The 24,612-nt window shown below is 41.7% G+C and overlaps 1 protein-coding gene across 1 annotated transcript; it reads left to right on the top strand.

Annotated features, from left to right (window-relative positions):
* The first annotated feature begins 874 nt into the window (after positions 1-874).
* On the top strand, positions 875-24,240 carry SNX18 (sorting nexin 18). Its single transcript, XM_051804780.1, has 2 exons — positions 875-2,563; positions 19,186-24,240. The coding sequence occupies exons 1-2, from the start codon at positions 1,021-1,023 to the stop codon at positions 19,437-19,439; spliced, it is 1,797 nt and encodes a 598-aa protein (XP_051660740.1). The 5' UTR covers positions 875-1,020; the 3' UTR covers positions 19,440-24,240.
* Positions 24,241-24,612: the final 372 nt, after the last annotated feature.

The raw sequence follows: 24,612 nt of genomic DNA, 5'->3' as shown, positions 1-24,612 counted from the left end.
CCAGGTATGAGACACTAAAACCAGCAAGGAAAAGAAGCAGTGGGTCTTGTAGAAAGCAAGTGAATCACCCCCAGATGAAATTATTTGACACAAAGACATTTCAGAAGTAACATACACTCTAAACTACACCAAAGAAATGAGCAAGAACTGTGTATCCATTGGGATGCTGGTATGAAAACATGAAGAACTGGGGCCCACAAACTTGCACATCTCTTCTGAAGAACTTCTTTCTAATTGCTCATTAACAGGTAGAAATCTTTAGAGAAACGTGTACCCAGGCATACAGAGAGAGCTCAAAAGATGATTAATGGGACGGGATCCATGTGATTAGACAACACAGGACCAGGTGCATCAGGAATTTTGAACGGAAACGACCACGCAGGGAAAAAAAGCACCGGGGTGGGGGTACTGAGGCTGTTCCACAGAAAACAAACATCGGTAGCATGACCGCATTGTTCGCTTTACCAACCTTGACATTCCTTTCCCTTGGAAGCAACAGCCAAGCCGGAGGACAGCCCCCAGAACCAACGCAGTCTCCGGGGAGCTTCCCAGCCGGACCCGGGGAAGAACTGACGTGCCTTCGAGGGGTCGGGAGGCATCGGTAGCGTTGGAGCGGCGGAGACCGGACAGGAACCCGGGACAGCCAGCAGCCCCAGGTATCCTGGGATTCCCAGGGGTGTCGGGACCCTCCCGGCGCATCCCACGGGCCCACGGCCGGCAAGGGGCATGGGGCGTGGCCCATCGAACGGGGCGGCCGCTCTGCGCTCGGCTACTCCGCCCTGCCGCTCGGCTCTGGATTAGCGCAACTGGCGACGTGGGACGGCCCGGCCCCGCGCCCGCCGCCGGCACCGGGGGTGGGAGTCGGGAGCGGTGCCGGGAGCGGGAGCCGCAGCGCAGGCGAGCAGCCCGCCGGCGGGACGCGGAGCCCGAGGGCGGCGGCGGCGCTGCTCTGGTGCCGCAGCCCCGCCGGCGCAGCGTGGTGAGGGGCCGGCGGCGCCGGGAGCGCCCTGGGGAGCGGCGATGGCGCTACGGGCGCGGGCGCTGTACGACTTCAGGTCGGAGAACCCCGGTGAGATCTCGCTGCGGGAGCACGAGGTGCTGAGCCTGTGCAGCGAGCAGGACATCGAGGGGTGGCTGGAGGGTGTGAACAGCCGTGGGGACCGCGGGCTGTTCCCGGCCTCCTACGTGCAGGTGATCCGCGCCCCCGCCGCGGAGCCGCCGCCGCCCGCCCGCTACGCGAACGTCCCCGTGGGCGGCTTCGAGCCGCTGCCGCCTCCCGCCTCCTTTAAGCCGGCGGCGCAGCAGCCCCCGCCCGAGCCCTTCCCGGCGCCCCCCGCCGGGTACCCCTTCCCGCCCTACGGCGGCTCCTACCAGCCCAGCCAGGGCAGCGATGACGACTGGGACGACGACTGGGACGACAGCTCCACGGTGGCCGACGAGCCTGGCGCCCTGGGCAGCTCTTATCCCGACTACGAGGCGGCGGGCGGTGCCCCGGGCCGGTACCGCCTGTCCACTCGCTCCGAGCCGTCCTTGGGCTCCCGAGGCGGGGGACACCCCCCGGGACACCCGCACCCGCCCGGCGGCGGCGGCGCCGCCAAGAGCTCGGCCACGGTGAGCCGGAACCTGAACCGCTTCTCCACCTTCGTCAAGTCTGGCGGGGAGGCCTTCGTGCTGGGCGAGGCGGCGGGCTTCGTGAAGGACGGGGACAAGCTGTGCGTGGTGCTGGGTCCGCGGGGTCCCGAGTGGCAGGAAAACCCCTACCCTTTCCAGTGCTCCATCGAGGACCCCACCAAGCAGACCAAGTTCAAGGGCATGAAGAGCTACATCGCCTACAAGCTGGTGCCCAGCCACACTGGGCAGCAGGTGCACCGCCGCTACAAGCACTTTGACTGGCTCTATGGGCGCCTGGCCGAGAAGTTCCCCGTCATCTCCGTGCCCCACCTGCCAGAGAAGCAAGCCACTGGCCGCTTCGAGGAGGACTTCATCTCCAAACGCCGCAAAGGCCTGGCCTGGTGGATGGACCACATGTGCAGCCACCCCGTGCTGGCTCAGTGCGATGCCTTTCAGCACTTCCTCACCTGTCCCAGCACGGATGAGAAGGCTTGGAAGCAAGGCAAGCGCAAGGCTGAGAAGGATGAAATGGTGGGTGCCAACTTTTTTCTGACCATCAGTGTCCCCACGGGCCCTGGTGCCAGCCTGGACTTGCAGGAGGTGGAAAGCCAGGTGGATGGCTTCAAAGCTTTCACCAAGAAGATGGATGAGAGTGCCCTACAACTTAATCACACGGCTAATGAGTTTGCTCGCAAACAAGTCACTGGTTTCAAGAAGGAATACCAGAAGGTGGGGCATTCCTTTAAGTGCCTCAGTCAGGCGTTTGAGCTGGACCAGCAGGCCTTTTCAGCTGGCCTCAACCAAGCCATAGCCTTCACTGCAGAAGCCTATGATGCCATCGGGGACCTCTTTGCAGATCAGCCTCGTCAGGACCTAGATCCTGTGATGGATTTGTTAGCGCTCTATCAGGGGCATTTGGCCAACTTTCCAGACATCATCCATGTCCAGAAAGGTAACACCCTTACATATTTTCTGAAATGATTCTAAGTTTTGTGTATCAGTGATATACAGCAGATGGAGGGACCAGGGGCTGAATTTGCCCTGTGTATGGCTTGCAGGCCTTGGGTTCAGTCTTTCTGTGTTTACTCAGGTAAACTATTGCTAAAAATACAAAAAACACATCAATGACAAAATTTTTGTCCTGTGCCAAAGGTCTAGACATAGTTGGGAGTTTTACTGGTCAGAGGTTGCTCCATTTGACTGTGTATCTCTGAAGGAAACCAGATCTACCGATACTGCTGATACATTAAAGGGCTTGCTTACAAACCTTGGAAATCATGAAGTGGTATGAAAACATCTATTACTCAGATGCATGTTGAGTATCTTAAATCTCTGATCTAGTAGATAATAAGTATGAACTAATCTGATGATGCAGGCACTCCTCTGACTGACCACTGTGTTTGAGGTGTGCATGGAGGTATGTACATTTTGCAGTGTGAGTTTGATGAGATGTTTAAAGCTGCTGGGGTTTTTCTGTTTGGCCAAGCATTAAACTCTCTTGGTGCCTTTGGAAGAATAATGGTCTGCCACAGGGTTCTTAATTGGAGTTGTTCAACCTTTGCCCTCATTGTCATAGCCAGATGTTGCTCAGCTATTACCCTTTCAGCATCTTTCTAGCTGAAACACGCTTTTCAGGTTCAGATTTTTGGTTATAAGGTGCTTTGTGATCCATTAGAAAGAAAGAACTCAAAAATGAAAAAAAAATCTGCTATGCAACTAATGACACTTTTTCAAATAAACAGAAGTTTGTAGCACTATATATGTGGAAATGCTGCTGTTCAAGTATTGATAATCCTACATTCTTGACCATTGCACATAGATGAAGTCCATTTTTCATTCTTTTAGCTACTTTATTCCTTACCTATAGTTTTCAACTCGAAGTTCAGGAGGGTGTGGGGATTTGAGCTGTAAGAGACACCAAGAAAACATCACATATGCTCTGTAGAAATGGGTATCTGTAAGTTACCTGACAAAATACATGAGCTTTGTTGAAAATTATTTTGGAGATTAATAAGTGGTATTCTGCATCCCGAGTGAATTGTCACCCATGTGAACCAGTCTTTTTGCCCGTACATGACATTTCTAGGGATTTTTTATCTGGAGCAGTACCTTGAGTTTGACAATAAAAAGGTTGGAAAAGCTTTTTCGGTGGATCAAAAAGACAGACTTGCGGAAGTATGCATTACTGCTGGGAGCATCTGAGGAAACAGAGTTGCTACGAAGTGCACAATTTGCTGTTATTTAAGAAAATAAGCTTTTTGTAAAAATTGTCAGATTTCCATTTTGCTATCGAATCTTGAAAACTGTGAGTGGAAACTTGAACACGCTTAGTATTATTTTGAAGAGAAAAGGGAAGTGTGCAGTCTAACCTTTGAGGAGTTGCTCTGCAGGGTTCTGATAACAACTTTCAAATATTTTTGATTTGGAGAGAAGGGTCACCTTGGAAATGCCTTGTGTTGGGAGCAGAGCATGTTAAAGTGAGTTGTCAACTAGTAGGATTATCTCTAAGCTTCTGGAAAAAAATAAAGGGACAGATTTTTTATTAGGTAGAAAAACCATCAGAGTATATATACTATTTAAATAATACATCCTCAAGCTTTAAGGCTATATGGAATTCTTCACAGAAGTATTTTTAGCGATGAGACTTTGAAGAGAGGACTGGGAATAATAAGGTATATGCTGGACCCATCCCTATTTCTTTTATAGTTTGAATTTGTGCTTTTTGGTTAGGTTTACCCTGTTGAACTGGGGAAAGTTCGTGTAAATACACTTTCGCTAGAGGAGTGCATGAGCATGATGTATGTAGAGTTGATTTAGGGCCATAGCACTGCCCTGGAGCAGCTTGGAGAAATGTCTGGCTGTCAGGCATGAAGCTGCTAATGCTCCAGCACCTCTGGGCTAGCACTGCCTCCAAGACAATATTACCCATGGTACTTACCAGCCATTCGAAGATGGCATATGCTTGAATGGTTGATCTCTTGAGTATCCGGTTCATGATAGGAACAGGGCTAGAGCTGGGTTGTATCTTTGTTGTTGTTGTTCCTGTTACAAAACAGCAAACATGAGGAAAACTGAGAGTTGTTGTTTTTTGCACACAGTATATTGCCGGTTTATTATTTTTAAGAGTTACTTTTAACAAGGTACAACTTTTCAATTTCGATCTGTAAACTTCAGATGAAATTATGAACCATGTGTTGTTCTTACAACATAAAAGCTTTCTTTTAAATTTATTGTCTGGGATGGCTGCCAGTTTTGAGAAATAATGCTGTCTCTATAGTCTATATAAATATCTGTTGGTGATAATAGATCATCTGAAAAATACACTTGATGTGTCTTTCTTCAAAGTGCATTTTATTTTCTAGTGTACAACCTCATTGAGCAGGAAAATGACACCAAAGTGGCTTTATAAAATGTAGAAGCAGGAGCAGCTTGATTGATACATTGCTTAGATGGCCATCCCTTTAAAAGGATGAACTCTGAAGTTGGGAGTAGTGCTCCTTTTTTTTCCCCCTATGAAGTGCAGATATATTGTCCACTTCAGATAAAAACTGAGGTGTGGTGGGGGAAAAACCGGTTTTCCCCCTGAAGTTATAAAATGGTAAACCCCTCAGGGGGTGGTTACCCTTGGGGTCGAGCCAATGAGCGCTTCTGCAAAATATAAACATATCACCCAGACTGGAAAAGAAGGTGGTTGTAGTTGTAGTTGGAGAGTGGCCATGTTGTGAAAGCCACGAGCTGAAGGGGCAAGAGCCCCTCTGGGGGGCCATGGCCACGGCCCCCCAGTCCCCGACTGGGGTCATAGAAACTCAAAAACAGTGTTAAACTGGACTGAGGACTGTGACTGAGAAGCTGGGAGTTTTTTCCCACTGTAAGCAACAGCAGGAGCAGTGGCAGAAGCAGCAGCCTACGGAGGGCAGTGACAGAGAACCAAGAGATAAGAGAGAAGCAGCAGAGACAGCATGCAGCCAAGGAAGACACAGAGATCTCTAATGGAGAGACAGAGAGCAGGACTAAACCCTGCAGAGACAGAGTTTGGGGTAAGAACTGAAACCAGACCCCCCAAAACCCTTTTGAGACCCCTCTTAAGTGGAGGGGGTGGACTCCTACTAGATAGAAGTCCGAAAATGCAGCATGCACTGCAGAGAGAGGAGCTGAGAAGCTCAGGCTTCCCGGAGCTGGACCAGGACGGCTGAAGGAATGCGGAGGAGGGCTTCGATCCCCCTCACTGCTCTGAGATCAGAGCACAGAAGCTCTGTAAGGGAATTTGAATCCCTTGAGGATAGGGACCGTCACGAAGGCTTCTGCACTTCGTTGATGTGATGTGGTAAAGCGACCTTTGTCCTGGTGAACATAGCCCATGGAAGAAAAAGACCCTCGCTTAGAGTCGAAGGGTCGAGAGGGGCTTGGAGATCCCCCTCGTGTGTAATGAAAAGTGATCCAGCTACAGCTGCTGCATGAAAGAGAGAGAGATAGACTGCTACCCTGGAGAGACTGCTGCTCTGAGAGTGGAAAGGATCTCTTCCTTCTTCCTTCCTGGACTTTTATTTGGAGAGAGATGTGATCCATTGTAAATACTGCTTCATCATGGTAGAGATAGTTGAGATTGTGTGTGTAATGTATTGTAATATTTATGTGAAAAGTCATTGTAATATAATCCCTTCCCCCCCATTGTGAGTCTTGTGTGGTGTCTGGAAAACCCATCTCACACTGGGCTGAGATGTGGGAGGGGGGCTTGGACTTGAGAATTGGATTTTGGGGATCTCAAACCATTACACGAGGTCATATTCCCATAGACCTGAGAAGGACTGAAAAACAAAGGCAGCTGTACCCAAAGCATGCCTATGTCTGCATAGAATGTTTAACTGAGTTGTCTTGTTATGACTTTGCTCTACTGCAGCTTGTTGAACAGCTGCTGAATGTGGTTTGAAAATGTGGTTTGGATTGAGAAGTCTCCATGTCTGGGGTTTTGTTAAAAATTTCTGCAACTTCTGCAAAAAGAATCACAGAGGCAAAAGTTTCCCTCCATGTGGGCTTTGTCTTTTTCCCTAGAATTATGCACCAAAGCCATGTAAGCCGTGCTGTTGCTTTGTCTGCATGTTAGCGAGAAAATGTGTTAACTGTTGTGCTTTTAATTGCTCTGGGATTCAGGTCTTTCTGTCTTCTGTGCTGAGGACATCACACATGATCTTATTTGTGTAATTTGTGTAAAACTTACGAACCAATGGACTCTGGAAATATTTTCAAACTGTTTATTATCTTATTAATATTGCTAGTATTTCATGAAATGGAAGTAGCTTCAGTAGGAGATATTAAAAGATTCCTTTGTCTCTTTCATCTTGAGTACCCAGTGTTGAAGGAATTTTCTGTAGGAAAGGAAGAATTAAATTTCCTGCTTCAGGAGTGACAGAGGAAGGATTTAAACATTCCTGTACCACGTGCCAGTTGAGGATCAACTGGTCAATGCTTTGTGAGAGACCTTACCTTGTTTCGTATGTGCCTCAGCCCAGGTCTGAAGATTCATTGGATTGAGTCCTACAGCAAAGAATGTGCCAAGTTGGAAACCCTACATTTCTGTCTGGAAATAATTGATTTGAGAGCCACACTGAAGGTGGCATAGAGCATATCAGTACCAAGGCAGACATCCCTTACAAACAACTAGTTGTTTTATAGGTTTTGTTTGGAAAACTAAGTCATTAGGGGAAGACTGACATCTGTATGGTAGCTGATGGCAGAGTGGTGTCTCAAGCTTCTAAATACCCAGATATTTTTATGAGTCCAGCCCTCACCCCCCCATAGGTAAATGCTTCCAGAGTGCTTGCTTGAAAATATTCCTGTGCATACTGGTGGTTTTTTTGGAATGGAATATACAAATATGTCAGACAGATATACTTGTACCCAGTTTATTTAGCCCCTGGCAAAACATTTGCAGAAGAGGGATATTAAGTTCCATAGGCTCAAAAGCTAAGCTGCATTTTTGTAATTTTCTATTGCAAAGCTGGTATATCTTTCAAGAAATACTGGATTCAGTTGTTTTCATTTTGAGAAGAAAAGCAGCTTCCCAACTTCCTTTGTAATAATACCTTCTTTTTTATGTTTTTAAGGTCTATTAGTGGAAATTCCCTAGGCATTCTTGATGAAATAATTTCTACATATTAATTGCTAGAGTTTCACTCAACTGATGAGATCTTCCTACTTCAGTAATCTTCAAAACAAATGCTCACTGCAGGCCCATGCAAGTTCAGGTTCAGAAAATTTGTGCACTTTTGAGAGTTGCAGATAGGATATGCTAGTACTCTGGCTTGTCATGCTTGTCTTCATATTTGCTTAGTGAGAGTAGAGAAGTTGGGGGCATTTGGGATTTTTCTTTCAAGTTTTGTTTGAGGAATTACTATAATTAGCCTCTTGTCTTTCCTGAAAGTGGAAGCAATACTGACTAACGTGCTGCTTTATCTCTGCCTTCCAGATTTCTTCTTTCCCTAACGTTTGCAAACTTCTGGTTATGATTTTTGCAAAACAGATCTCAGAAAGTGGTCTAAATATTTCTAAAGATGTAGGCAGCGATTCCATTTCCTCTGCATGCCAGGATTTAAGGGAATTATTTTTAAAAATATCTGAGTGACCTTTTTCTTCTTCACTGTGAAAAGTAAAATAAGGCAAGTGGTCTTATTGAAGGAAACTTAATTCTAGACACTGGCTTTGAAGAATGTGCTGTGTTTTTAGAATATCTTAGAAATTTGTAGGTGAAAAATCTATATGGCTGTAAATGCATCAAAATTTCAAGCGTCACAAAAATCCAAAGAGCACTGAATCCTGGAACTCTCTGTAACATTTTCAGCTTCCTCTCCTTCGCCCGCACCCCTTCAGGGGGAAGGAGTGGTATGTGTGTTCATGAATAAATCAGACTGGTTAATATTGACACCTAAAATTTTATATCACAGTGTAAATGCAGTGCTTTTCTCTCATGCTTACTTCCTAATCTCTTCAATTTGTTATGCAGACATATTTTTTCCATCCCTGTTTTTCATTTTATTCACCTTTGGGGGTTTTTTCCCCTCCTCTGTCTCTCAGATGCATATACTTTGCATGGGGTTCAGCCCAGGTAGGTACTGGGTAGGAGCTGGGTATGTAATCCTAGCCAGATGACCCTTACAACAGTAAAAAGAGATGGGTAGATGCACTTCCTCTGTATAAGGACTTTGGTGAGAAAGGATGTTCTGCTCCAGAATGGCTTGTATTTTTTACCCTGTCAGCCTCCCCATAGCTGTTACAGTGGTGATATAGCATTGTCTGCTTGCTGCTGCATCATCCAGTATTGCCTGCCAGTATTTGAAGGTAACCTCAAGGAAATGGAGATGTTTAGATAGCTAAAATGTGAAAGAATCTTCACATTTAGAAATTCTATAAATTTGCATCTTCCTTAATCAGAGGACAGGAGTAAGCAAGACTAAAATTGAGTAATAGCCTTACTTAAAGGAGATTAAACAGGAACAGGAAAAAAAAGGACTGGTATGCCCTGTCTGTCCAAAAGATGCATGGATCTTTTTTAACTGTGATTCTTTTTCACTTTTCTGCAATCTCTATAGCTTTCTAAGGGAGCAAGATTTATGCTGTCATGATGTTTTCCTTTCCTATTACCTTTTGAAACCTGATAGCCTGATATCAAACACATTCAGTGACAGAGAGACATTTCATAGCTGATAAAACACCAGTAGTTTCTTTTTTAAAACCAACTGGTAGCAAAGAAAGAGTATAACTGTTCCTCCTATGGGAGAAGCTGCATGTGTTACTGCAGACTGGAAAGTCTGTGGAGTCTACCCTCTTTGTGCCAACAGACTGGAGAAGTTTTAGTCAGAGCTCAGACCTGTAGGTTTGACCACAGGCAGTGTACTTCTGTCTCTTCTGTGCTCCCAGGTACTTGCTCACTGCAGGCAATAAGGCCTTGTCTACTGGGAAAACCCTGTGGGCAACTAGGGAGTAGCAGTGTAGACATTGAAGAATTAAAAGTTATATTGTAGGAAGAGGAAGTAATTTTGTTTCAGAAACTGTGTAATACCTTTGAGGTTGAAGTATATGAAGATAGTGAGATGGTTTTCTTGAAGATCAGAGGGCTCCTGGTCTGGCTGAAAGGACTTCTATCCAAACAGAGGAGACGAGAATCGGTAGGCTCATTCCATCCAAATAGGGAACACAGAAATAGGTAGACTAAAAATGGAAAGAAGCTCCCATAGCTCTTCCAGTTCTTTGTTAGCATTATCAAACACAAATAAGCTCTCTGACTGTTTTGCAAATCACCTTTGAAACAAGGACATGTTTCAGCCTTTCCAGCATCTTTCCATGAGTTCATTGTTAGACTTTGTTTGAACAGTTGAAATGCCAAGTTAATGTGTGCAGACTGTATAAACATATCCAGCTGGTACTTATGTATTTTAATTTGCGTGGTTCAAATAGCACAGATTTGAAAATTCGAATTGAAAAAAATGAAATTACCTTTGGCTGAGCCCCCAAAACATGAATCTTATCAGCAGATTAGAGCAAACAAATGGCACATGCTTTCTGTGCAGTCTACTTTGCTTCTTTCATGAAGGCTGTGAGGATTAAAATAAAATGAAAAAAAAATAAAAATTAAACAATCTGTTCAGTTCTTGCCAGTGGCTTTGGGTTATTGTAGCAGAGCAGGAAGAAGTGTGATGTTTTCAGCCTTTGTTTTAAGTAGGTACACATCATGGGTACTTCTGTAATTATAATGAACAAAACTACCCTTTTCATGCCTACTTGAAGTTCATTCATTAATAATATGAAAAGCAGATTCATCCTGTGATTTGGAGTTTTCATTACTTTGTTGTCCCATGCAATTTACTATTCTAATTTTTTTAGATTTTTTTATGATTTTTGAATTATTTTTATGATTTTGAATCTATATGAGTGAATAGCTATGTTGGCTAACTGGCAGTATACTGAAGAAGCTAAATTTTTATATAATATGGATATGCATGATATTATTATAATGTTCATGTGTTCTGCATTTGTATTATATAACATTTTTAATTGGTTACATTAATGATGATTTACCTTGAGTATTTTTTTTATGCAATAAGAGTTGTACTTCTTTTTGTCCCTACACAGAAACTGCAGCATTCACATTTCTAAGAGAGAGCAATTAAAGGGTACTAAGAAAAAGTGAACCAGTGTCTGCATTTCATTTTGATCCTGACTCTTTTCCTATAAATTTGCTAAATTGTCTATGCATGTTGTATTTGCTCATCTTAGGACAGTAGTGGAGCTAAGCAGATAATTATGGAGAAGCAAACACCATAAATTGTGTTCATTCTTTGCTTTCCTTTTAGCCTTAACATCCAAAAGCAGGTGTTTTGTTGTGCCCCAGTAAAGAAGTAAGAGTCAGCAGAACTTGCATTTATACTTGCTCCTCTCAGTAATGGTGTATGGATGTTGATATGCAGTGTCTTCCCCTGTTCACACACATCCCATGAATCTTACAAAAACTTTGAAAGTCACCATTCAATATAATGACGCTTACGTGCATTCTAGAGAGGAGGAGACATTTCTGTTCATTTGTTGTTAACCAGTTCTACTGAAAATCTCTATCATGCATGCATAGCATAATTGCTGATGGTTGTTGTCTTGAAGTCAGCACTATGAACTGAACAGGGCATTTACTAAAGCTCTTAAGTCTGTAGCATCTTTTACCAAAAAACACCTGTAATTAGCATCCTAACTGGGAAAAACTAGTCTTCAGAACCTGTGACAACTGAACTGTAATAGACCAACTCCTATTCTGGAAAATGTGTTAAAAGCTTGTTTGATGCCCCATTTAGATGTAAACTAGTGAGAAGTACTAAAAAATTTCTGAAAGGTTTCATCTTGGTACTTCTGCAAATTACAATTATTTAAATTTTCAAGTGTATTCCTGAAAAACATGACTAGCTTTCTAATGGGCAAATGTACTGCATTTCTGCTGACCAACCTAGTTTATGTTTTATTCTTTTCTGTCCTTGCTGAAGCCAAAGAAAAACTCCTTAAATGGTACATGTGAGTGCCAAAAAGTACAGAGTGCCTTAGAATTGGGCAAAAGCAGCATTAGTTAGTGCTTGCCTCTCAGGCTATGGTGCAAAATGCTATATTTGTGATAGAAAACAGCAATATACATAGTTTAGATGGATTTTAAGATCAAATTGTTCCTGGTGGGCCTCCTTTCAGACATCACTGTACGTACTTGTAAAGTCAAAACTCTTCATGAACACAGCTTAAACATGCTTTACTGGCTAAGATAAGGTCATTTGTTTGCTTAAAAAACTGTTGGTGTACAATACATCAAAAGATAGCGTTAGTTTTAAATCGCTGCATTCACAATTTGAATGGAAAGCTTGCATCTCATCTTGCATGTTTTTTTTGTGTGCGGTTACCTAACACTGTGGGGTTTTCTTTTAATTTTGTTAATGGCGTTATGTGCAGCAGTAGATGTAATAAACTGGTAATTCTGTAATGTTTCTTTCATTTATTTTACCATCATACTCTCGTCTCCTTTTATCAACTCTTCCAAAGGCAAACTGTGGCGTGAGCTCATACAGCAGTGTGGTGTAGCATGGCCCAGGAAGACATTTGTACTGGAGGTGCTGCACACCAAAGCTTGTAGATTCCTCTGGGGACTCTGGAACTGAAATGGACATTGACAGCGTGGGAATTTAAATAGCTTTTCAATAATGTGATCATTTTGGAGTCTCTGACCATGCACTGGTATGATTAGAGTCCTTGTAGGTTTGAAGAAATAAATTGGCCATGTATGTTCTTCCTGTGTATGTTCTTCCTATGTGTGTGTACACTAACTGGCAGATGTACGCTCAATGAGTCTAATCAGGTCTTAATAATCACATTATTTAAATTTTTAAAAAATATTAGTTAGACATGTATAGTGTCCGTTAACCCTGGCAGTTCTGTAAAATTGACGTTTGACACTGCAATCTAACACCATTGTTAATCAGTTATATATTAATTAAATCAATTTATATGTTAAAACCATCACATGAGGTTACAGTTAGTTCAGTTTCTGAAATCTGTAGCAAGGCTGTTTTATTTGTGTGTGATCTCTGAGTTGTGTAGATTAAAAAGTGACTTCATTTTGAACTGAATAATTCGTCTCTGTCAGCTTTCAATGAACAAATAATTCTATCTAGTGTTAATAATCCTGCAGTCAGGCAGTGTTAACCTAGATGTCAGCACAGTACTGTAATTTAAAAGCCTAGATTTACAGGATAGTATTATGGTTTTTTGGGCTTTTTTTGAGCAATGTGCAACAAAAAACTATTGTTAGACTGAAGATCCCATAAGCATTATAGCCATTTTTATGTACCTACAAAAACCCCTGTAATGCTTAAGTAATTGCAGTTCAGTGTATTTGATTTTTATATTTCTAACATTTCACTTTGGAAAAGAGAATGTTATTAAAGTGGGTTTGCATCCTTAAGGAGAAAAATAGCATCTTTTAATTTGAAAGACTGTTTTTGAAAACTGTGTTGTGTTGACACTTACTGAAAGAGCAGGTGGCTTCAGAATTTTGCCTTTGGTGTTGAAGGTGACTTGCTTTTTTCAGTGTAAAACTGGAAAAAAACCCCAGGTTTTAAAGGAGCAACTCATTTCAACATTAGTAACTTTTCCCTGGGACATTTCTTTTATACAGTTCAGTCTCTACTGGAAAAGTCTTCTGGTTTTAATTTCAGGCAAATTCCTATTATGCTGCTTTCCATTATAAATCTTGGCCAGAAAATGTAAAGAATTTGCAGAATCTTAGTGTAGGCTTCTTTTGTTAATCAGTGCTCAGAGCATTCTTAAGAAAATAATCTGTCAGTGTAGCAAAATCTCTGTTCTGTTACACACTATTTCACTGTGAATTGAGAGGGGGAAGTTTGAGGGCTTTTTTTGGAGTAGGATTTCACATTATATGTAACCTCATGCAATGCTTCTGCAACTTCCCTTGAAGCTAATGATTGTAGCCCTGGGCTGAGCTGGGTCACATAGCCAGGCCATTGATAAAACCAAGCCGTCTCTCTCCCCTCCAGGCCAATTGCATTTTTTTGTTGGATTAGTCATTTGAGACATCTCATAACAACATCTTTGCTAGATCTGGGGTACAGGGACAACCCTGTAGACCGACATGTTCTGGCAGCAGTCTTCTGGGTGAGAGATGTTTCCATGCATGTGATCTACCCCTGGGTAGCTTTTTCAAATCTTTAAGCAAAGAGCTGTAGTTAAATGATCTTATCATTAGGTAAGGAAAAAGAATTTCTAGTTACATTATCTGGTTTTACATCCTTTTATGAAAGCAGCATCATGAATATGTTTTTTCCCTTCCCATTAGAGATGGTGTTCAGGTTAGAACAATGTCTTGTAATAAAAGTAAAGCAAAGTGAGTTATTAGACAAGTTCAAAGCTCTCACTTCATTAGTGTGCTTTGAAGGACACATCATTCATACTATTAGACCATTAATATGATGAACAAGTGAATGATGTGGTAATGGAAGTTGTTCTACTTTCTAGTAAGTAACGAAGTAAATGTTATCTTGTAGCTTGCTGATAGTAGAAAGATGAAGTCAATCTTGAGTGTTTCTTAAAAGATCACAGTGTTTTCTGACCCTAACTGTGCAGCCCTTTCAGGGAACCATCTCGGCTTTGGTCTTCTTACTCTCACACAAATGAAGCCTGTTGACTGTACTCTCAGCAGGTGCTGCTGCTCTTTGGCTCCTGATTGCATATGCTGGCAGGCACAGGGCAGGCCTGCCTTCTGCTGAGATTGAGGAGTTCAGTGAAGAGCAGTCTTGACTGCAGTCTGCAAGAGCTGAGCCCCAAAACTTTTGCCTTCTGGTCACATTGCAGACTGCAATTGGGACTTGTGTCATGTACATAGCAAGCAAGAAGAACCAGTGTGGGGCTGGCTGCTGGCAGGGTGCTCAGGTCATGCAAGTGGAGCACCTGGGGCCACATGTACATCAGCATAGGTTTACAGGAGTACACGTTACTTATTGTGTGCAGGGAGAGTCAGTGTATGGATCCAAACACACTCTTAGTTCTCTTAGTTGACTCTCAACCACAAATTTCAAAGCGTTTATTACTGTAATAAAACTGCAGGTGGTGTGAAAATGTATTTTGACTCAAATCTGAGTTCTCTCAGGTTCAGGATTTTTATTTTTTTTTTTCTGAATGTATATAACTTCTCCTGCCTTGTTGCAACCTTATATTTGCATAAGCAGCTTACTCAATAAACTTCTTTTTTTTCTCATAACTCCTCAATACCCATTTAAGTTGCTGTTTGTATAGTGTGTTTTATGCTTGAAAGTATTTATTTCTATCAGAAACTCTACATTCTCCCTGTTTTCCTGACTGCTAGCACAATACACTAGCACCAGTTTTGGTAGCACAAATTTTCCTTGTTAAACATGTTTATATCATCTTGTGTTGTCTAATCTCATACTTCAAAACAAGCACTGAAACGTGTGAATTTCTCTTAAGCCTTTAGCTGCATTCAGTGAGCATCACTGTAAGGCTTTGGGTAGTGAAAAACAGCATTCACATATGCTTTTCCCCACCTTTAAGAACAGAAATAGATGTAGCACAGCTTTTTGCAGCATCTTTGATCCAGGCCCTTTTCCCTGTTTGAAAGTTAGTCGTGATCACTTGGACATGACTCTTGACAGAAGGTCTTTTCCTTAGACCAGAAGCATTAAATGCATGGGCAGGACTTTACAGAATCTGTACATCCGGATCTTAAAAATCCCCAAGAATTTATTTTTATGTATTCCATCCCTTTGGGAATAGTGCATTGGCAGATATTTCTCCCAGGCATGTACTCAGCAGGAGTCTTGCTTGAGCTAATATGCATTAGGATGTGGCTCCTTCTGTTTCTTTTTCCTAAAATTTGTTAGTCTTTTCTGGGACTGCCATAATTCTACCTTTTTTTTTTTTTTTTTACCTACATCTGGCTTTTTCTGTTTGTCCAAACCAATACTAGGTATTCACACAATTAAAATCAGAAGCAGGAGAAGTTTCTGCAGGTGTACTTTTAGACTGGGGGTCTTGCTCGCCTCAGCAGCCTGCGGGCTGTGAGGTTCTGGATTAGGCGTGGAGTGTGATGGATCAGTTAGGGAGGATGGAGGTGGGGGATTTCATGGTGTACAGCCTGTAGTGCAGCAGGCTGGGAGTTGTGGGCTGGGAGCCATTAGAGGTTACCATCCCCTACCAAGGCATCTCTGCGCAAGGCCCTTCTTTTCACACAAAGAGCTGCTTTCCAGTCCCCAATTCCTTCATGCTGTTCTTCTCTTCCAATTCACCGCTAGAAACCTGCATGGATTATTGAACCCTCCACATCAATGAATCTCTGTTCCAGCTCAGAGTTTTGTTCACAGGGATTCAAATACAGGAAAAGTAGATTATGGAAAGGTGTTTGGAGAAAATTTGGGTGTGTTTTGTTACTAAAGCTGCTTGCAAAGCCATTTGAACTAGTAACACTTTTTTCCTACAATTTGCTAAACTAAGTCTTGCAAACTTCAGTATATGCTGACCAACTTAAATATAACATTTGAAGACAAATGATTATTTGCTTCTTAAAATAAAGCACACAGGTGCTTTTTTTTTTCTGTGTGTTTAGAGAGGATTCTTTTACTGTCCAAAAACAAGATAAAATTTTCTCTCTATTAAGTTATTTTAAGATTAGTTGGTTTACCAATAATTAAGCACTTCATTTAAAGGCATTTCAAAATAAAACCCAAGCAATTTTATACTTACATATATGTATCAATATTGTCATATATTGCTGATATCTGGTTGTAATCTGTCCAGGTTTTAAAGGAAATTCCATTACAGGACCAGTATGAATCCGTATGCATTAAGAGAACATTGTTAATGACTGTAACTTTTCCCTTTGGATTCCTTCCCTAGTTATAAATCTTCCTTTTCTTTAATGGCAAAAAAATACAAAATTTATCTAATCTGGAAGGCTTTAGTGTTTGGTGATGTATGTTTTTTATTAATGTAAAATAATTTGAAGATTATACATGCACCAGAACTTAGTTATGCTTTCAGGTGCTGATGCTGTAAAAGTATTTTTCTTCCAGTTTGGTCATTCTAGAAATAACGTCTAAAGCTGTTTCCCACATCACAGCTGAAGAGTTGTCATGTTTATTTAACCAGCTCCATCTGGCTTCCAGTAAGTCCCAAATTTCAGGGTTTTGCAGCCGTGCATGGATTCCTGTCGTGCCCGCAGAGCATAGAAAAACTTTTTGCTAAGCCTGGTTAACTTTGTTAAAAGAAGCATTCTTTTTACAGGAGAAGGGATTAAATGTTTTTCAGATCGTGCCCTACCTCACAGATTCCTCACTCCTGAGAGGACAAAATGCAGATCTTTTGGCACAGTCCCACTGCTGGCACCACTGCATATGAAGAAGATTTTTCAGTGATGTTTTTTTGGGCCAGGCTGAAGATGATGTGGTCAAACCAGTGCCAAGCTTTTAGCCACATAGACATGCAGTGGGATCCAGGAAGGTATGGAACCTTGCCACCACCCTGCAGCCCCCAGAGACAGACACTGTCCTTGGCCTTCAGCCAGTTCTTTAGCACATCAGACTCAGCGTGTGACCTCTGCCACCTGAATATGTGTCCTCAGCCATGCAGCCTGTGGTCTGTGCTTAGCTTGTTAATAACCTCCCTGCCACGGTTTAAAAAAGAAATGTCTTTCTGCAGCCACATCATACCAGAGGGGAATTTCTTATGCACACGCTGGAGAGCTCGTACCAGGACTGCAGACAGGAGATGCCATGTACAGCATAGCCCAAGTGCAAGTTAAGCAGAAAAATATGATTTTAAGAGCAGAGAAGTACTGATAACAGTGAAAGTATTTTCTCAGTGTTTGCAATTAAAAACAGTCTCCACCTTCCCCCACTCCCACAACAGTTAACAAGTTGTTGTTAGAAGCTGAACAGAGAAAAGTCATGCAGGCTTCTCTCATTTTAGGAATTCCACATTTTATCTATAATGCAAGACATAACCCCTATTCAGTTTCTCAAATGCAGCAAACTCTTTTTACCCAAGGCTGCGAAATCATCTGATATTTTAACTTGCTTCCTGTAAGAGTGTACCCTCTATTCTACCTGTCTGCCTGGTGAGGGTTGGAGATGGTCAGGGAATGGGCCACAGCAGGCTGGGGAATGTGAGGAGCACCTGAGTAAAATGTAATGAGCAGCAGCCATGCTCCCCAGTCGCCTCCCAGCCTGCTGTGTACACGGCGAACACAGACACATCCATGCACAGTCATGCTCCAGACCTGAATTGCAGGGATGTGTCAGGGCACCAGCAAGAGGCACATTTAAAATGGTTTTCAGACAGGCACAGGAAGACAAACAGTGCTTACAAACTGCATTGTAACTGTTCAATGGTGTTTGCCATGTGTGGGTTCAGGCTGACAAGAAGACAAACCTGCTCCCTCAGCAGATAGAGTGAAGGGTTTTACCTCTGGAATTTACAGGCAGAGAGGTTTCTCCATTAGCTTTCTGGCAAGTGTCAGTGCAGGGGGTACATAAAAGCTCTTCTTTGAGGCAAGAAGGGAGCCCTGTCTGTGAACTGTAGTCACATGCAAGAAGTGTAATCTGAAAGGAGAGTTAAGACATTACAAATATTTAAAGGAACAAGCATCTAGTGAGAAGATAAAAGCTGTACTGATCTGATTAATTTTAGTTGTATGAATAAAATACACACATAATATTTAAGGCAAAGAAGTTGCTCTATGGGAAATTGAGTCCAAGAATATGAATGTCTTAAGGCATATCTTGATATTCTGTCATTTTATGAGTCTGCTTTGGGTGTGTCTGTTTTGGGTGATATTTTGCTTTTGTAGGATGTATGTGCTTTAATTAGCTATTTGGAGAAGGGGTACCATCAGTTCTTTTACTCTGTTTTTCTACTAGTTTTACAATGCTATGTAAGGTCTAACTGGGCATCTGTGACTTTGGAATAAACCACTAGTTCTCTAGTACTCAATAATTGAAGCATCTGTAGTGTAAAAGCAAAAACATGTCTTGTCAAGATTTTGTGTATTAAGATCTGCTTTTGACATTTCACAAAGATTGGTAAAACTGATATTTCATAAAGCCTTAATGAGGATATTTCTCTGGGGTTTATGTAGGCTTAAATTGATCTGACAAGTTTTCTAGTGCTTTCACTTATTCTCACTACTGGTATATCTCTCAGTTATTCTCTGAAGGACATCATGTGATTTTTAAGGTTGTAAAATAGGCATGTTTTACTAACTTTTCCATGCTTGAGCCTTAAAAACTGTTGTATTTTGCTTTTTAAAGAGGATCCACTGGTCTGTGATTTTTCTTACATGAAAAAGCTTTTATTCCTTTTTCATTCACATACGTACACGTATATGTACACATAGGTATGTACACATATAAATACAATGAGAATAAGCCTTATACAAATCCGTGTTGTTATTAAATTACTTGTTAAAGTTCAGTAGTCAAGTCTACATGGTCCTCACCCTTCAACTGTTTCGTTTTGTTCTTTATGCAGGAGCCCTTACCAAAGTAAAGGAGAGTAAGCGGCACGTGGAAGAGGGGAAGATGGAGCTCCAAAAAGCTGAGGGCATTCAGGAACGCTGTAACATTATTTCCTTTGCAACCCTTGCAGAAATTAATCATTTCCACAAAATTCGTGTGAGGGACTTTAAATCACAGATGCAGCATTTCTTGCAACAGCAAATACTCTTTTTTCAAAAAGTGACACAAAAGCTAGAAGAAGCTCTTCACAAGTATGACAGTGTTTAGTCTCTGAGTTGTGGACTTCCCTCAGCATGACCGTGACCCAGGCAGCAGAGCAGATGCTGCTGAAGAGCTATTGCCAGTGGTAGATGGCGGTACAAGGATGGGTTTGTGTTCACCTGGAACCCAGGTTTAATCTCCAATTATGTAGAAAGGAAACAGTTATAGCACTATGTAGTAGAAACAGTACCACGAATTGTAACTAAGTTATACTGTATATGCCTACACTACCATTGTAACTTTTCTGAATAATGAGTATACTATTTGCCTTATTGCTTTTTGAAATACGGTATTTTAGTGCATACTTTGTAGACCTCAAAACCCTTTGGGTCTTTAAGGAAGTTGGCTAGATAAAAGCCTGCTTCAGATGCCTTTTTACTTTCCTAGATTTGGATTTCCTAAATTCAAACAATTCTCTGTTTACAGACTCCTACTAGAGCAGCTATGTGATTCTGTGCCTTTAGACTCTATTTTTCTTTTTCTAGTAAGTCACATTTTTATGATTGAATGAATGAATGGTTGATGCCTATGACAGAACTGATTATGAAACCTCACACTAACTGGAAAAAAATCAGCTGTCATCCAGTTTGCATAGCAAGTACTGTCTTATGACAAGTGTTGGCTCAAAAGGGAGAATTTAAATTTATTCACACTTTCCCTGAAAATGGAGACTACTTGTTACATGTTCTAGCATATTAAGCACATATACAGCATTACTGTGAGTGAAAATTTGAAGAGCTAGCCTAATAAAAATTACATATATCAAGGGGATATTTCTGCAAGCTATGTGGCTGCAATATTTTTTTTTTAAGTTTCAAATGATTTGCTCATTGTTCACTTGCTGATTCAGTTTAACTTCAGACTTGCATCTGCATTGCCAGTTGTCTGAGTTGAAACTCCACTGTGATTTGTTAGTTTACTAAGTTAAAAGTTTTCAGGGATGTTCAGTAATATAAGTGATCTGAAGTAAGTCTTGGCTGAACTGACTTGGAAAACAGGTGACATTTTTATGTTTGTAACACTCAAGAATTAACAATTGTCTTAATTTTTGTATAAATATTTTGACAAGCAGGGTGCATTTATATATGTAAACACTATCTTTTAAAGAGTTTTATGGCTTATTTCGCTTGAAATAGGTATTTCTTAGGTATTGGTTTCCTTCTTATAGGTCAGTATGAAAGAGGGTTTTTATTTATCCTATTTTTTTCTCCTAAACAAAAATAACAAAACCTTTCAAGGAAGCAAAATGTTTACTTTTTTGTTTTAATCAAAGATGGCTTAAACAAATGAAAGCCTGGAAGAGGAAGTAGAGCAACAGTTACATTTAAGTACAAGTCATTCCTCACCTATGCAGCAGAAATGTACAGATCTTTCACTTGATCATGTGAGGTTCAGTAGTTTAACCCCACACCTTTATTTTAGAGAAATAAATGTATGTAAGAATGTAGTTTTGGTTCTAAGACTCATCCCCAGATGCTTGGAGATGGCTGTTTTGTGCAAGTTGCATTTGGCATTGCTTCTGGTACATACACAAAGCAGTAAAATACAGAATAGTGAAGAGGGAAAAACCAATATTTGTAAAAGAAAGGACAATCAGTGAGGAAAGACTCCATTTCCAGCTTATTGGAACAGTGCTGCAAACAATGTTGACCATAAAATAAGGACCACAGTCGTAGGGCTGACTTGCTCTTTACCTTCCTCATGGTGTCTCGTTCTAGTCAAAACTCACCACTTCCCCTTTCCCACCACTTCTTCCCAGCAGAACTTCTGCTTCCCCATATGCCGTGATGGTGAGCTAGGTTTGAGCTGAGTTCCATGGCTTATGTTTGCTTAAGCCAGATACTGTTTTATTAAATGTCTTTACATTAATTAGATCAGACTACAATCAAATTGATTCTACATGGAGGTTTAGGACCTGTTCACAAGTTGATCCGGTCCAGTTGAGTATTTTAGGAGATTAGTATTAATGATGTGTACATGTCCAGGAGGAAATAAAGCTGTGATACGTATTCATACAACATTATCAGACAGGTACAATTTTCCCTAATAAACTGTCATTGTCTTCACCTTACTTTCTCATTTGCGAATTTCTTGGGCAGGGGAAAACTGGGGGTACTAATTGGTTAAATTTGATGTACCAGAAAACTTTGACTGGAATCCTGGATCTGAATTGTTGCAGAATTCAAAAATATTCAAATCTGTAAAATGCTATATTAGCATCTTCCTGTTTTCCTCACTTATTATAGAGTTGAAGTTAAACTGGCTGAGGGGTGGAGCCCAAAGGGTTATATAGTAAATGGAGTTACATCAAGCTAGCAGCTGGTCACCGGTAGAGTTACACATAGGCCCAGTTCTCTTCAATGTCTTCATAAAGCACTTGGATGCAGGACTCAAAAGGATACTAAATAAGTTTGATGATGATACTAACTTGAGAGGAACTATTGGCTCCCTTAAAGGCAGAGGAGCTGCATAGAGAGACATGAACGAATCAGAGGGATGGGCAATCACTAGTCATATGAAGTTTAACAAGGCCAAGTGTTGGATTCTGCACCTGGGATGGGGCAACCCTGGTTGTGTGTATAGACGGGGAACAAGAGGCTGGAGAGAAGTGCTGTAGAAAGGAACCTGAGGGTCCTGGTCGGTGGCAATTTGAATGTGAATCAGCAGTGCCCTGGCAGCCAGGAGGGCCAACTGTGTCCAGGGGGGCATCTGGCAAAGCATCACCAGCTGGTTGAGGGAGGGGATTGTCCCACTCTACTCTGCACTAGTGCGGCCTCACCTTGAATATTGTGTGCAGTTTGGGGCACCACAATATAAAAAAGATACTAAGCTATTAGAGAGTGTCCAAAGGAGGGCCACGAAGATGTCAAAGGGTCCAGAGGGGAAGCCTTATGAGGGGCGGCTGAGGTCACTTTGTCTGTTCAGCCTGGAGGAGACTGTGGAGAGACCTCACTGCAGTTTACAACATCCTCACTGGGGGAAGCAGAGGGGCAGGTACCAATCTCTTCACTCTCATGACCAGTGAGTACCCAAGGGAATGGCATGGAGCTGAATCAAGGGAGGTTTCGATTAGGTGTTAGGAAAAAGTTTTTCACTCAGAGGGTGCTGGAAGAGGGTCCCCAGGGAAGTAGTCACAGCACCAAGTCTGTCTGAGTTCAGCAAGTGTTTGGACAATATTCTCAGGTACAGGGATTCTTGGGGTGTCCTGTGCAGGGCCAGGAGTTGGACTGCATGATCCTGTTAGGTCCCTACCAACTCAGCATATTCAGTGATTTTTATGACGTAGGAAGCCTTAACTCCATTAATGCTTACTGAACTACATAAGAACTACAGTATTCATTTTATTTGGAACAAGTATGACGTTGACCAATTATGACTGACTGACTACCGAGTGGTGTGGTCTGAGATCCAAATGTACTCTACAGTTATGTGAATGTATATTTTGTGGAACTTCGGAAGCACCAAAGGAAATCTAACAGAATTTAATAAATGAATGTGGAAGAAAGCAGATTTGTTCTGTAGCATAATGTTAAATGCCATCGTTTTGTTCAATTCATGTAATTTGTTTTTGATGCATCACAATTTTTGCATTGATAAATAGTAAATAACTGGTATACTTGTTGGAGCTTGGAGAGGATGAATTGATAGCTGCAAGATCCACTGAGGTATTGGTCTGTGTTAAAGTGTGGAAGAATATGTTGTGAACAAAATTGGTATGTTTTTAGAAAATGTTAATCAGCTGCCTACACTGAAAATACATGGTGAGACACATGTATCTTACATGTAAATTGTAAGACCCTGTTTGCCGTACCTTCTTATTTCTCCAGACCTTCACTAGTTCAGCTAACATCTTCCATGCTGGTTGTGTGCTCCAGTGTGCTCCAGTTCTTCTGGGAAAGTTGAATGACAATGGTTCAGCTATTTCTCAGAAGGAAATGATAAAAATAAAAAAAGAGTCTTTTCTTCTTAAATTTTCTATACAATTTGGCTGGAAATCTTTAGTTCTTTCATACTTTGGAAGACAATTTGAAATTTGGCAGACTTAGATATGCTTTCTGCACTGCCTGTGAAAATTTGTCCTTGTATTTCCAAGTTAAACTAAGGTTTCTCCAGGACCTACTGGGCAAAATTTTCACAGATAGATTTTCTGTAACTCCCCTTTGCTTCAGGCAATCCTGATTCTAGCATCAGTCAGCAGCAGGTGACTTTCTCTAGAATTGTTTTTTCCTTCATTCAGAAGGGGCTGAAGCGCTCAGATCAGAAGCTGAGCAAAGAAGCTGTCTTAAGCAGATCTTTAAGCCTGGCCATGGGAGGAGAGGAGCAGCAGTCTGGAACGGAAGTCTGATGATGTGCCTGGCAGCTACAACAAGGTGGATGTCGGAGATGGTTGGCGAGGAACACAAAAATCAGAAAACGGTGAGGACAGAAAGCCCTGTGGCTACAAAAGCCTGTTCTTCCAGTCCCTGATTGTACCTTGGGCTTCCAGAGCATCCGTGTCATTTTGTTGTTACTAAATAGCCATAATGAACAGGCACAAAATGGGGAACTTTAGTTCTTCTGGTGGTGAGGACAGCAATGTTTTCTTTCCACCGTCAGAAGTTACATTCTTTGCTCAATGATCAAAGGTCTCATGGCAGTTGAAAACTGTTGATGAACTGTAGATTTCAGGACTGAATGAAATGCCATAATGCAGGCTCTGTCAGTGGGTTTTGTAGGGCTCCATGTGTTCTATTATGTGGTTTTTTCTTGTGAAGAGGAGATCAATTTAGGAAATTCTACACATTAAAAATAAAAAAAAACAAAACAACAAACCACAACTGTGTTAAAGAATACTAAGATTGATAATACAGTAGAAAATTCAAAACATTAAAAAAAAAAAAAGGAAAGGAAATTTCAGAATTGAAGTTACCTGTGTAACTGGTATATCAAGGCACATCATGATACGTGGTCTAAGAACTTTTTGCATCACTTCCCTTTCTGATTAAGTGCACATGATATACAGCATTCTCCTAATCAACTAAGGTCTTTCAGGGAGGGTATCGTTTATATAATCCTTACTTCTTTTGCAGCATCAGTTGTACTCTGAACAGTGAGAGAGAGGCAGAGTGAGGATCAAGTATGGGTTTCTGTCAGCCTGCACAGTGGTGCTCAGAGAGCTCGACCCTGTCCCTGCCTCTCC

The sequence above is a fragment of the Manacus candei genome, unplaced genomic scaffold, assembly GCF_025592945.1.
Source record: "Manacus candei isolate 608988 ecotype Guabito, Panama unplaced genomic scaffold, ASM2559294v1 h1tg000061l, whole genome shotgun sequence".
NCBI lineage: Eukaryota > Metazoa > Chordata > Aves > Passeriformes > Pipridae > Manacus > Manacus candei.
This window is presented reverse-complemented; position numbering and strand designations above follow the sequence as displayed.